Source organism: Pseudochaenichthys georgianus, unplaced genomic scaffold (assembly GCF_902827115.2).
Source record: "Pseudochaenichthys georgianus unplaced genomic scaffold, fPseGeo1.2 scaffold_412_arrow_ctg1, whole genome shotgun sequence".
In the NCBI taxonomy this organism is placed as follows: Eukaryota; Metazoa; Chordata; class Actinopteri; order Perciformes; family Channichthyidae; genus Pseudochaenichthys; species Pseudochaenichthys georgianus.
The window spans coordinates 97,654-112,416 of NW_027262977.1; the positions used below are offsets into that span (position 1 = coordinate 97,654).

The 14,763-nt window shown below is 39.0% G+C and overlaps 1 protein-coding gene across 1 annotated transcript; it reads left to right on the plus strand.

Moving 5' to 3' along the window:
• The first annotated feature begins 854 nt into the window (after nucleotides 1-854).
• On the plus strand, nucleotides 855-14,262 carry commd1 (copper metabolism (Murr1) domain containing 1). The gene is given in 8 exon segments (XM_034078335.1): nucleotides 855-1,038; nucleotides 2,798-2,830; nucleotides 2,832-2,855; nucleotides 2,857-2,940; nucleotides 2,943-3,032; nucleotides 3,035-3,094; nucleotides 3,096-3,110; nucleotides 12,401-14,262. Coding segments are annotated over 8 exon segments (588 nt in total). The 5' UTR covers nucleotides 855-864; the 3' UTR covers nucleotides 12,509-14,262.
• Nucleotides 14,263-14,763: the final 501 nt, after the last annotated feature.

The window sequence follows — 14,763 nt, forward strand, 5'->3', positions numbered from 1 at the left end:
CTTCCTCGTTGGTTTCTGTGCATGCAAATAATTTTGAAATATTAATGATTTGGATGAATATTGTTAATATGCAGAGGTGTGAAGTAACCAAGTACATTTACTCAAGTACTGTACTTAAGTACAATTTTGAGGTACTTGTAATTTACTTGAGTATTTGCTAATCAATACTTCAAATCCACTACATTTGAAAGATAAATAATGTAATTTACACTACACTACATTTATGTAACAGCTTTAAATACGTTTAACAAAATACATGTCTAAACATTAACTAATGGACTAACTTCAGAATAGAGTCAAATTAGTTTAATATTTTACAAATAGTAAATCTGAACTTTGTTTGTCTACAACAGTAATTCTTCTTGATGCAACAATATAATCTAGAAAGGTCACATATATAATCATATATAGGCCATTTGTCTGCACAATGATTACTTTGACTTGTTATACTTAAAGTACATTTTGCTGATAATACTTTTGTACTTTAATGTAAGATAATAATGTTTTGGTAATCATAAGTAAAGCATATGAATATGTATTCTGTTCTTCTTAATTAACTCGTTTAATTTAGGTGGAAATGTAAAAGTGTAGCTGGTTAGAATGGCCAATCGAATCTAAAAATGCCTTCACGTGTACTGTTAATATAATATATATATATATATTTATAAATATATATTATATTATATATATATATATATTATACCGTTATCTGAATAATACCTGAAGCCCTTGTGGAAAAAAAGAAAGAAAAAACAATTAAACGTTTCAAGCACTGTAAAACTACAACTCCCACAATGCCATGTTGTGCCAGACTTCACGTGATTATGACCCACCCCTGCTTCATGTGACCACTGACAAGCAAACATGGCGGATGTAGAGGCATCGAAATCTTTGAGCGGACTGTTGAATGGAATAGCTCAAAAAGTGTATTATAGCAACAGCGAAATCACAGAGGAGCTGCTGAAAGATGAGTTGTATCCCGAGCTGTCGCAGGAGGAGTTCAAGGCTCTCCATGAAAAGATGAAAGCCCTCATTAAGGTAATGCAGACAAAACTCCATCCTGAATGTAGCATACTGCAGAAATATCAGCCACAATATAATGTTTTATTTTTCTGTGTGCACATAAATTAGCGTTATTTATATATATATATTTAACTACAAATATATACTTAACAGTTTATACATTTAGTGTGAGCAGTAAGCAGAAAAAGGGAATGTAAATACATGCATTTAGCCTACTTCAAATTTGAGGTTTATATTTACAACACATTAGAAAGAATATGTGAAATGTCCGTTTATTACTATGCAAGCTATTGTGCAAAAAATACTTAAGGAAGTACCGGTACTGAGAATGAGGGCAGTGCAAGGTAATGTTAATGTGCTAAAGAAAGAACAGAGTATCACAATAGTTTAATGTGAAGATGATCTGAAGTAAAGCTGATCCAACAGGTAGATTTTATATAATAACTAGTGTATTTGAATCCTGATTATAATGTCTTAACTGTAAATGGTGATGGGTAAAACGTATTAAAGCTGAGATGTTTACATACGTTCGTCTTTGTCTGTGTGTCTCACCTTTAGACAGCAGGGGGCAGCACTAACATACACTATAACCACAGAATGAGATAAAGGAAAGCCAAGAAAACAACTTTACAATATTTTACAACAATCAATTCATAACACAAGTTAAGTGCAAATAAAAAGATACTTTCAAATTCTGTATAACATTTAGGAATAAGATATTTACTGTTGTCACGATTAGGACACATTACTGGAAACACATTATGGACTACCGGTTACCGCTTTAAATAAAGCTAGCTTTTTGTTACACTTTGTACCCCTTCTCCTCATTCTGCATTTGGGACCTGATAACCCCCCACCCTGACACATTGGCCGTTTCTCAATGTCGAGTAAACCTGCTGCAGAGCCACTATTTCAAGTATACTACATCATCGAGTGGCGCCGAAGGACTGTTTCAATGCATGTTAAATGCCCAGCATTCAGCGCCACTCGATGACGTAGTATACTTGAAATAGTGGCTCTGGAGCATGTACTCGACATTGAGAAACGGCCACTGTTTGAACTCCAGCTTTGTAAAGCACCTTCACCTGATCCTCCTCTTCCTCTTCTTTTCATCCATCTCTCAGTCACCCTCACCCACTGGACTATAACACCCCACACACACTCAGACGCTCAAATACAGCACCAGACACCTTTTACGCTGCTATGGAAAATCTTGCACTGATGTACATTTCCCAAAGATATTGAAGTTACTGTTATTTTGTATATATTGATTGTTGCGCTTTTATTTATGTCTTAATATGTGCGTATGTATAAATGTTGATTGTGAATAGATGGATAGATATATGGATAGACAGATAGATAGGTACTTTATTGACCCCAATTTGGGACATGTTTGCGTTGCAGCATCAAAAACACAAGGCAATGTACTTAAGAGAAATTAAGACACAAGAAATAAACTGTCTAAAATATTTCAGAAATAGAAATGAAATAGCATTACAAGTTAAAGAATAAAAAATAAATATATATATATATACACACACATATACATGCGGAAAATATACCAGTGTAAATACAAATTTCCAGTAACAAATATAATGCAGGATATTATTGTGTAAGAAAGGATTATTCAAAATTAAATAGAATATCAATGTAAAATGTACAAATATACATATTTGAATTGTTGTATTCAGTATTGTGGGAAACGGTATTTCGATCTCTATGTCTGTACACACAAACTGAAAGATTGACAATAGAGTTGACTTTGACTTGACAGTCGATTGCCACAGCAGACATGGACCCCTCCCAGCTTGGAGGCCTTCCTCACAGCGCAGGACGAAGAGGCAGGGCAGCGTGGGGGCTGGGTGGGAGCAGGGCCGCCGCCCTCTCCTTCGCTTCTGGAAGAGCCTAGCGGTGCGGGGGTGAGGGGTAGAGTCCTGCTGTCCCTCAGAGCCGCGTGGAGTAGCCCGGGTCTCAGGGGCCTCTCCTGGAGGGTGGACCTCCACACTTCCGGCAGGCCGGGGGGGACGCAGCCCACAGCGGCCACGTGGCCCTCATGGGAGAGCTGGAGCTGAGGCCGAGCCGGACATGTGAGCCTCTGAAGAGAAGCCTTCACATGTCTCTTATGCTCCGTCTCAATTTGCCGTACGGAGTCAACATTCAAGATTCTCTTATTGTCAGATGCAGAGTAAGCTACAGTGTAGTTATGGCACATTACAATCTTAAAGGGGACCTACCAGCAAAATGCACTTTTGATGTCTTTTATACATAAATATGTGTCCCCGGTGTGTCGGGGAACTCACGTGTCAGAAAATAAAACCCTCTCTCTTTTCCTCCGTATCCAAATCTCTAAAAACGGGGGTACAACGGAGCTGATCCAGATTTGCGTCCGATATGACATATGGGAAAGAAGTACCCACGGTCCTATCAGAAAGTTGCTATCAGAAACAATCTCTTATGTGTTTACATTAGCATCGCTAACACTCAGAGCTAACCTGTACTGGAGAGAGTATGTGCAAAAAAGCAGGAAATAAAAAGGAACTCACCTTTGGTAAACCGGCGAGAGAGAAAGCCTTTGAGCTCCGTACTGTTTCAGAAATAATCCTTGATGTGGTTTGGAACATGATGGCATTTAATCACGGCAGAATGTAACTGTATCTGCCGGGTAATTCTGAGCAGGCACAAGCTCCCCCTCCAATTTTTTCCACAATCAGCGTTTCTCTAACGGGGCTGAAATAGAGGGGTATGAGGGATTTCTAAAATGCATGATCTGTTTGGTATTTTGAGCAAAACACATCATCGACATGTTTTTATATATTTGTATATATCCGAGACTCATAATATACCGTATGCCTAAAAATAGCATGATAGGAGACCTTTAAGCCCCAGGCTCCTCCAACAATGTTACATAAATATATATAAGACACAAAACAAATACAAATAGTACAAGAAGAAACACAGTAGGAATTTGAGCTGATTTGCCAAACTTTAGATCCATGTTGGAAAGGGGAATACACATGGACCATGTGTGGGGCAGCTGAAATTGCAGTGGACTTCCTTCATGTTGGCCGTGTCAAAGTCCTCCGGCCACGATAAAAGCCAGCTCTTCCCTGCCCTTACACTTGATATTTTGAGTGCATTACTGCATTCCAATGCTTAATAATGGTGAAATGCACCGAGTACAAGGATTGGGTCACTTATAACGGTAAATAAGTAGAGTTTGGAACGCTGGACACTTCTCATCATGGTTGGATAAAGAGAACGGGATGCACCCTAAGAGGACGGTCACTGATCATTCCCGTTAAAGTGGCTCAGTTGTGCAGTGGTGATGCATTTTTGTAGGCTGACCCAGAAGTTGCCAGTGCTGCCTCAAAAAGAAATGGACTTTTCCACTGGATTTCAGAATATTGCAGAAAATAATCTCTGTAGCAAACTTAAGTTTATGATACTCACACCAGTGGGATAATCTTTACATATTAACACCACTTAATGAAATCTCCAGAGGTAAAAAGGTAATGTTAGGCTACGAAGGAAATACTTCACGGTCACATGACTTCACAACAACACCGCTAAGCTAAAGGTGGCTAATGGACTGGTAAATGGACTGTACTTATGTAGCGCTTTATCCAATCTTTAAGACCCTTCAAAGCGCTTTACATACTACATGTCATTCACCCATTCACACCCATTCATGCAGAGCAGTGTCAAACTCAATTTCATCGCGGGCCACATCAGCATTATGGTTGCACTCAAAGGGCCGGTTGTAACTTTAAGACTATATAAATATATCATATATATAAAATAATGTATTATATTACATCATTGCCTCTGCATTGGATTATCATCGGATTGGGTAATAACTACGTCTGAAAGCAGAAGTCTAGGGCAAAAGATTGCAAGTCTTTTCAGTGCGTATGTCCCAAAATGATTTTAAAAGAAAAGCCAAATTCTGGAGAAAAAAGAAACAGAAGTGACATTTTGAAATAAAAATCTAATTCTGAGAAAAAGGAATTCTATGAAGAAAATGCATATTTTGAAGGAAAAAAGGCAAATTCTAAGAAAAAAAGTCATATTTGAGATGCATTGTGGGACATGTAGTTTATGGGCAACGTGCTTCTGTAGCATGTAACCGTATAATAAACATATTATATTCTTTGCAAGCTCTTGTGGGGCCACATAAAATGAAGTCGTGGGCCGAATGTGGCCCCCGGGCCTTGAGTTTGACACCCCTGCTATAGGACCTAACATTCACACACACGGTGTACATTCATACCCCGTCAGCCATGCCATTGGGAGCAACTCAGGGTTAAGTATCTTGCCCAAGGATACATCGACATGTTGGCTGGGCTGGGATCGAACCCACAACCTTCTGGTTGAAAGACGACCGCACTCCCTCGCAGTCACAGTCGCCCCTAATGTTAGGCGTGATGACGTTTACTATTCTCATTTCGACACTTGTATGCAACTGCCGTTTGCAGCTTAACAATGGTGTATTTACTGCTGCATTTGAAGTCGTTGAAACACAAACATCTCTTCAGCTTGTGCCAACCACAGACATTATTTCAGGAATTCAAACACAAGCACATCAAACAATCTGTTGACTTTGATCCAAGAGACCTGGGAGGGCTAAAGCAGAGCATGTGCTTCAACGCACGTCTGCAGCACACTGCGTGGCACTGACTCATCATTTAAAGTATTTTGAAGTGACATAGTGAAATGAAGCTGGCACATTGGCCAACAAAGTGGAAAAACTTGCTGGCCACAAACACGCCCCACCTTTCTGTCCAGGTTGTTAATAATGGAAGTACCTTTTGTGACATTAATGCAAATAAGTTAACAGTGCAAAAGTCTGTGTTTATTGACCTCATCACGTTCTCCTCTCTATGCAGCCTTTATCACATCACATGAAGTCGAGGGACTCGCCGTAGAGCAGGGGGGTCAAACTCAAATACACAGTGGGCCAAAATAAAAAAAGGGTCCTAGTCGAGGGCCGGACTGGTTCAATGTTTATTGCAGAACTTATTGAAATGAACTTATTGCACATATTAAACCTGGAACTAACAAAGCTTAAATTATTGCCTATAAAAACATTAAACATTAAATAATCAGTTGCATTCATTTCTTATGGCTCTATCTGCAGCTTTTCTGAGTCATTTCTTATGATTCCATTTTCCCACAGGCCAACAACAGCTTCAAAAAAACTATTTCCCTCAAAGAGACCTGTTGTCGTGAGAGAAAGTGCAGAAGGAAACATGTAAACTCAGTGCTGCTCTGTGATGCTAGTTCAGATACTTGGCCTCTCATCTCGGGTGCAAGTTCATCCATGATTGGGCTCAGGCTCTGAGCGGAGGAGACCCTCAGGATGGAGTGAAGGTGTGAGAGCAATATACCGGCGGGCCAGATCTAATAGTAATTAGAAATTATCCTGCAGGCCGAAATTAAATCCACCAAGGGCCTGATTTGGCCCCCGGGCCTCGAGTTTGACACATGTGCCGTAGATAGACTAGAATAATACACTTTAGCAGCAGAGGTCGAGATATCCTGAAGAAAAGCGTCTTATATTACACCCCACTGCCACGTAAATGCCCAATCATGATTGCATGATATAGCCCAGCGCAACACCTTCATCACACATGTTGCCACCTGTTTGTACCATTTTCAGGCGATTTGTAATCTGTTCTATAAAAACGATGTGTTTTTTTATATTTGTGGAGTTAGGTGGTCCGCGAGTGTTTTTTTATTGGTTAAGTGGTCCTTGGTTTGAGAAACACTGTATTAATCCCATCGTAGTGGATGGTCCCAAAATACTCACGACCAGGAAAACAGTGCTGCCAACACACCAACATATTAGACTAAGATTAAGGTTAACGTTTGGGTTAGTTTATTTATAAAGCTTATTTCAGACACAAAAGCAAATCAAAGTGCTTTACACAGGCATTAACACATAATAATACAAAATAAAATAAGTTGAACAAAAATACAATTCATAGAAGAGATATGCAGGTCTCCCTTGAATCTATGATCTCAAGGGACCTATCTGGTTGAATAAAGGTTTGAAATGAAATGAAGATAGAAAGTAGTAAAGTATACCGTACTTTTCGGACTATAAAGCGCACCTGCATATAAGCCGCAGCAGCTAAATTGTCCGTCTGCCTTGCTCTCGTTCTGTCTCTCGGTTCCACTTTTACTTTGGCGCGCTACCTGTCTCACTCTTTTCCGGCCTCCAGCTTTTCCTGCTGGAGGCCGCGCTTAGAGGTGGCGGGCGCGGACCGGTCCTAGAGCCCATAGTGTTAAGGGTGGTTAATTTTACCTGTAGAATCCATAGATTTAGGAGGTTCCCTAGTGGCCGTTAGCTGTACACAAAAAATGGGGAAAAAAGTCGCGGCTTATAGTCCGAAAAGTACGGTAGTTAAAAATAGACATTGTAAATACAGATGATGCAACAAGAAGTGCCGAAGTGCAATGATAAAAACATAGTTGGAAGACTTCTGGAAAAGCAGCGGTAAGGAGAAAGGTTTTCAGCCTTGATTTATAAGAACTCAGGCTTGAGGTAGACGTCAGATGTTCAGAAGGTTTGTTACAGATCTGTGGAGCATGAAAGCTAAAAGCTGCCTCTGCGTATTTGGTGATGACCCTGCGGACGATGAGTAAACCTGTTCTCCATGATCTGAGAGCTCAGGGGAAGATTTTGAGGTTGTTATTTTAAGCCAGTGCAGAGCGGTGAGAACTGGGGCGATGGGGCGGGTGCTCAATTATTTTAGTTGTGGTGAGGACAAAGAAGGCGTTGGTGATGAGGGCTGCCGTGTCTTTGGCTCCTCTCCAACTCTGCCTTTTTCCCCTGTTTTATTTCAGTGTTTGTTTACATTTCGTTGTGTGCTTTTAACTTTGTCCGCAACATCTAATCCAATCACGCCCACTCTACTATACAATATAGCTTGCACATCTCAAAACATTCTCTTGCACTATTTTATCTGTTCTATTTGTTTTGTCTCCTATATATATTCATGTTGCTCTGTTGGAGGAGCCTGTGACCTACGTTTTTTTCATTGCCATATCTACACTGTAGCTAATGTGGACATGACAATAAAAGCCTTGAATTGGCGGAAGCGTTCTGGATGAGTTGCCAACGGATTTCTTACAGAGAAATTGAAAGACACTGTTGCAGTAATACAGCTAAGAACAAAGACATGGACCAGTTTCTCTAGACCAGGGGTGCCCAATACGTTACGACCGGTCGAGCGCGAAGGTAGTGTGGGTAGATCGCAAAAGGTTAGCCTGTCATCCGTCCTTTCTATGGCATTCGCCAGTTGATTGACATACAGGTAAGCCAGTCTGAGATCTCATATTTTCTAACACGCAGTTCACCACGCATGCACGGTCAACTGCGCCAGCTGCAAATCACCGGCGAGCTGATTACCTATTTAGCCTTCCAATTTATACGATTCTACTAAAGAAATGAGGGGGGCCTCACCTCCTCATCTGAAGCCCAAATGAGGCACTATAAGTGTAATCACGCCACAGTTTCTCCGCCGCTTCGAGGTTCCGGTGCTCGCAGTCCACTAGCCCCCCCCCCCCCCGCTCGCGACACACAGGGCCTCACCACATGACTTTGGGCAGGGGCAGCCCTGTAGGTAGATCACTTTGACTTGGTCATTTTAAAAGTAGCTCCCAAGCTGAAAAAGTGTGGGCACCCCTGCTCTAGACGGTGAGTGTTTTCAGTCCAAATATGTTTTTAGGTGCGGTCAAATGCTGATTTTGTAATTCCTTTGTTGTGGGTTTTAAAAATGTGGTCAGAGTCCATAACTACTATGAGATGTCTGAAATTGTCTGATGTGTTGAACAGCAGGACTAAATTGTAGACGGTTGATTGGACTGATTTATTTGTCTGAAAGGATGAGGGGAAATGACTCTGCGATGGACGCCGAGGCCAGATGTCCTAAATAGATGAAAGAGAATATTTGTGTGTGTGTACAGCATTGACATTTAAGCATGCTTCCATCATAGGGCAGATATGATGTCGGCACAGTTCATCCTGTTTGTCACTGGGTTTGTTTCTAAATCTTCTGCTGTGGGTCTCGGGAACAATGCTTCTACCTGCAGCAATAACCAGACTACCTGCAGTGATGACACATAGCAAAAATAACCATACCTGCTGTGGTGACATTTCTACTCTTGGCAGTGACGCTTCCAGCCTGTGGGTTGACTTTTTCTTTTTACTATTTTACACACTTTAGGGAAACCATTTTCCTCCAGCCATCTGTACTCGTCGTATTCTAGTTTTAGGGAGAACTGCAGACCTTGAGGGTTTCACTTTTATTAAGTGAGGGCACTTGAGGCAGCTGATGTTGACATATCAATATTGGGATGATGGAAAGTGAAACCTGACCTGCTTTCCCAAATACTAGCATGACTTCCTGCGGCTCCTCACAGTTGCTGCTGCTCTGTATATTTTATTAAGTTGGATTATATTCAGGAAAAATAAAAACTGTGTGTATGATATGGACAAAATCCACTATCATGGTATATTGTATTTCTTATCATGGTAAGAATCCTGACAAAGTGAAGATTGATTTTAATTTTTGTAATGAAAAGTTCCTTAAGACCAATAACAACTACCAATAACAACTACCTATAGTCTATAGTTACATACAAAGAATAAATATAACAGCTGTAAGGGATCTTTTTATGTAATGTATTTTTGTGTTAAAGTACTGTATCAATAGGAGAATTGATAAATATCATTAACAATACGCAGTACTGGTATCTCTATCGATCAGATTCTCATCCCTATGGTTATCACAAACGGAAGATTTCACGTAACATAAAACGCGTCAGTAAAAACCTCACTGGTGAATTTTGAAGCTTACAAAACGTCATTGAGTTGAACACTAGCCTCCTTTAGCTTAGCGGTGGTGATGTGAAGTCATGACCGTCGTTTGTTTATTGTCTAACATTATTTTTTTAATCCAATGGAATAATCCCATTGGCGATTCTTCAACGGAGCGCTGACTTCCTTCAATAACACGTCACTGCACCAAATGTTGGGATGGATGAATGTCACTTTTTATGGTGTTCTTGAATTAAGCAATCATACACGAGAGGCCGTTCTTGAACGTCATTATTGGTACGACAGTACTGCGGCAGGACCGAGGTGCTTGCGCCGAGGTCCGTACGCCTGTACTGGAGTACAAACTGTTTGGACAAACTTGTTTGGAGTACAAACTGCAGGCAGTTTGCTTTTCGACCCAACGGTATACCGTTTTTCTCAGACGCGGAGGGATACTGACTTGTTGTGAAAAGGCACGTTCTATTTGACCGTTGTTTGATCGTGGAATCAAACACGCCTATTGACCAATCAGAGAGCTTGCTCACACCTATGTGTTATAGAATATGGATTGTAATATTTTAGTAGGTAAATCTGGAAAATGGACCAAAACATGTGTCTGGAGTTCAGTTACTTGGGTTCTTTATTCTAAAATATTAGACTAAGATTATGATTAAGGTTAAGGTTTGGGTTAGTTTATTTATAAGTTCAGTTACTTGGGTTCTTTATTCTGAAAGTGAAGGTAGTGTGTGATGTTGATGACACTTTGTGCTTTAGGAGTCTTGTTCCCATTCTCTTTGACCCAATGTGCAGCTCCCACAGCTCAGAGAAAGCAGACCGGAGCTTCACTCTACTGTATTATACTTTACTACTATTCAATCATGTCTACATTTAGCCCAGAGAGTCCTGAAGGCTGCAGAAGTAGGTGGAGAGAGTCACGTTAAACATCAAGGTGCCCTTAAACTCTTAAATCCCAGTGGAGCCGGATGAGACGATGCCCTTCATCCGTGTGGAGGAAGTTCAGACTTTGGAAACAAGGCCAAAATGTTTCTGTTGATTTATTTATTAGGTTCATTATTTTGTTCCCTAAAAATATGATCTGATGAAACTTTTAGTAAAAAAACTGAAAAATAATAATAAACTATTTTGAATTTAATAATTTATGCAAAATGTTTTCAGGCAACTTTTTTCAAACTCTCTCATTCAAGATTATTAATTACTGTTTTATTATTATTTTAGACTTCCTACACTCTTAGCTACAGTAAATACATGCATGATTTTAAGACTGTTAAGTGAGGATTTAGTATTTGTCTGTATTTTATATTTTAAATAGATACAGCTGTAGGGATTTTAGGTGGTAGTTTTTTGCTTTTTCCCCTATTTTCTGTCAATTTAAGACTGACTTTTAATTGGTAGACAAAATAATTAAGACACAAGGTGAATTGATAAAAGAAACAATCATAAGTTGCAGTCCTTATTATATTAAAAGTATGAACTATTATTACTTATCTTATAGGTAAAAAAAAACTCTGCCAGAGCTTCGATTTCTAATTTGCATTTGCAGCGTTGAGACACCTTTTTATTTAATCATGAATACATGTCAACTTGAATCTTAATAAAGTTTGCAAAAACATTTTACCACCATTGTTTATATATTAGAGTATTGCTTATGTTCACAGTAATATCTCATGCTCTGTGCTCAGAGACACAGACAATAGAAACCAGCAGGGGGATCATTGCGGTACGAGAACAATAAAGGAAGACAAAGATGGGGGCAGATGGGAGTCACTCACACTATAGCTGTAGCGGGCTTCATCCATGTTTCAGTATCATGTGATGAACACAGTGCAGGTCAGTCAGAAGGGGGTCGTGTTGTACAGAGAAGATAGTCCGAGTCTGTGGGACCCTGCAGACACCAGCTTTGTTCATCCATATGTACACATGTTTTAAATATCTGTGTATTAAGAAATACGTGTAATATCTGTGTATTAAGAAATACGTGTAATTAGCACTGTCCAAGACATGTTAGTCGAACATGAAAAAAGTACTATGTCTTACTTTGATATTTATTTATTTGTTGTAACTACAATATCTGGAAAGTACCATTTACATTTTTTTTAAATATGCCAAGTATTAATAAAGTATGTATAGTATGAGCAATATTAGCAGCTCCTATTTGCATTGTAAACACAGATGCAAAGAGAGCTATCCCTGGATCACTTTGATACTGAAGAACATTTAAAAGTGTGATAATTATCAGGCAAAAATTCAGTGTTAATTGTTTATTTTTTTATAGCTGTACAATATTTTCCAAAAATCTAGATATTTGAGATTTTGGTGTTGTCATTAATCCATTCAATTTTAAATACATCTTTATATATGTCATTGGTGCTATTTATATAATGTGGTTTCCTCTATTGTTATACATGCTTGTGTATATAAAAGCCATTTCTATTATTTATTGGGGGAAAAAGTGCCACAAATCTGAGTGAAATTCAATGTCTGCACTCTGAGTTGTATCAGGTGTTTTACTGAAAGGTCGTCTGCCTCTCTCAGGACTCAGAGTTCGTGTGTCTGGAGTTTGATGAAGCCAAAGTCAACCAGGTGCTGAAGAAGATGGCTGATATCCAGCAGAGCATCGACAGAATCGTTCCTCGCACCTGAAACTTTAAGAGAGCTTTTCCTCGGGCAGCGGAGAAATGGGAAGGTGGGTTTCTGTCTCATAGAAAAGAACTGTTTCCTCTCTGCTGATCTGCCGGGATGGATCCAGCATGGCTCTGCCTACAGACTTTTGAAAGACATACCGTATGAGATGCATAATCCTCATTTCAATACAACTTGTCGTATTGACTTGTCCACTTATTAAGGGTCTTTTTTATGGACCAAAAAGTGTGTGTTTTTTCAATCAACAATTACTCAAAATGCTGAATTGTTTAGTTTTTTTTTTTTTTTTAAATAAGAGTTATCCTTCTTTATTCCCTTTCTGAAAGTGTGTAGAAAGGGTCTAAATCTTTGCAAATTAAGCAGGTTAAAGCAACATTTTCAAGCATGTTCTTTTATTATATAATGCAACAGAAACAAAAGTCATTAAAGTAAACACTGCAACGTAATCTGAAAATGATGAAGAGCTTTAGATCTAAAGTTCAGACTGATCATAAACTGAAGTTTTTTGACTGAAAATGCATTAAAGTCAACGCAAAGATGCAAAAGAACTGAAAAGCATTGATATTAACAGACGGCGCACGTTTGGTCAACAACTTTGAGTTGAACAATTTTCAACTGATGCTGTTTATGGAGAAGAAACTGTTAAATAAAAATAAAAACAATAATTTGCATTCAATGTTAACGCCTTAGCTACTCAATCTGCAGGTTGAGCTAATGTTAGCATTTAGCTTGAATCATGATTGTTTTCCTCTGACTTAGTAGCTAATGCTAACAACATGTTTCATTCAAATATGTAATTCAATACGTCTGTATTCATCCCTACAAGTGGCTATATGATGCATCGAACACTTATTAAGATGTTGGCAAGGTAACATAAGCATTTAGCTGAAAGTATAGCTGACAGTATCAGGTTAGACCGATGAGAGCGCTCTGTTGTTACCATGGTGATTGCCATGTACCTGAACAGAGTTTACAGCGTCCCGCTCCTTTAAGGAAATGGTGCGATCATCCCTTTCTGAGCGACCTGGTGTCAGGTAGACTGCCTGCAGGTGTAGATTACACGTGGCCCATTAATTCTTAAGAGGAACAAAAGCCTGCAGGACCTCAGCAGCACTTGGACAGTTTGATTAAGGGCTTGATTCATTAGTTCAGGTTAGTGTTTATATACATGCAGTTAGTTAAACCTCCACTCCACTGATGCAGTCAGATCCAGTGGGATGCAGTGTGTGTCTGTGTCTGTGTTCAGCGCAGAGGTTATATTGCTCCAGAGGTGGATGACACTGACGAGCAATAAAATGCCTGATAAACAAACTCTTAAATCAATAAAGTATGAACCATAAAACCCCTGCTGTTGCTTTCGAGATTGCATTTACAACCCAACACAAGATCATGTTGGAGATTATTGGGATATACGCTCGCTGCCTATACTGTACTGAATATGCTTACACACATAATTATTGTGTTTTGATTCAATCATAATGAAAAATCCTTGATTCATTTATTTTTTATTTTCAGTTATGGTGGCGCAACATCTGAAACAAAGGTCAGGTTTGTTGTTTGACGGCCATAAATAAAAGATAATTCAATCTAAAGTATCATTTATAATATAAAGAGGATTTGTCAGTGCTTGCAGGGCTCAGAGAAATGTGTGTGTGCACTTTTGAACTTAATTAATCACTTTTGAAGAGCTGCTCAATGTAAATATTTCCTTGTAATTGTCAGTAATGCTTTGTAATAAACATTATTTCTGATCATCAGCGTGTCATGTCTCATAAACTGTTGCAACCCTGTCTCCTAAAAATTACGTTCCCACAGAACTAAACTGCATTCTCAATTACGTTTAGCTAGAAACGTATTTTCTCCCACGTTACGTTTGTTATGAACGTATCTTAAATACGTTTATTTTCTACATATCTTCTAGAAGCATATTTTCTTCCACGTTACGTTAGTTATGAATGTATCTGAAATACGTTTATTTTCTACATATCTTTGCCATTTATTGTCTTGCTTATAATGATGATAATAGTCATTTATAAATATCATTTTAGAGCACACCTTTGAAATCGACAATCGGGCTCGATATATGGTTAAATTAAAATCAGTAGGCGAGGCTGTAATTTCGCCAGCTGTTACTCTCATGAGCGAGGCAGAACATAATAGTTGTAACATGCCAAAAAGCTGCTGTGTCGTTTATTGCACCTCAAACATTAAAACAAATCCAGAGTTACGTGTTTCTGTACTTCCTCTAAGAACAA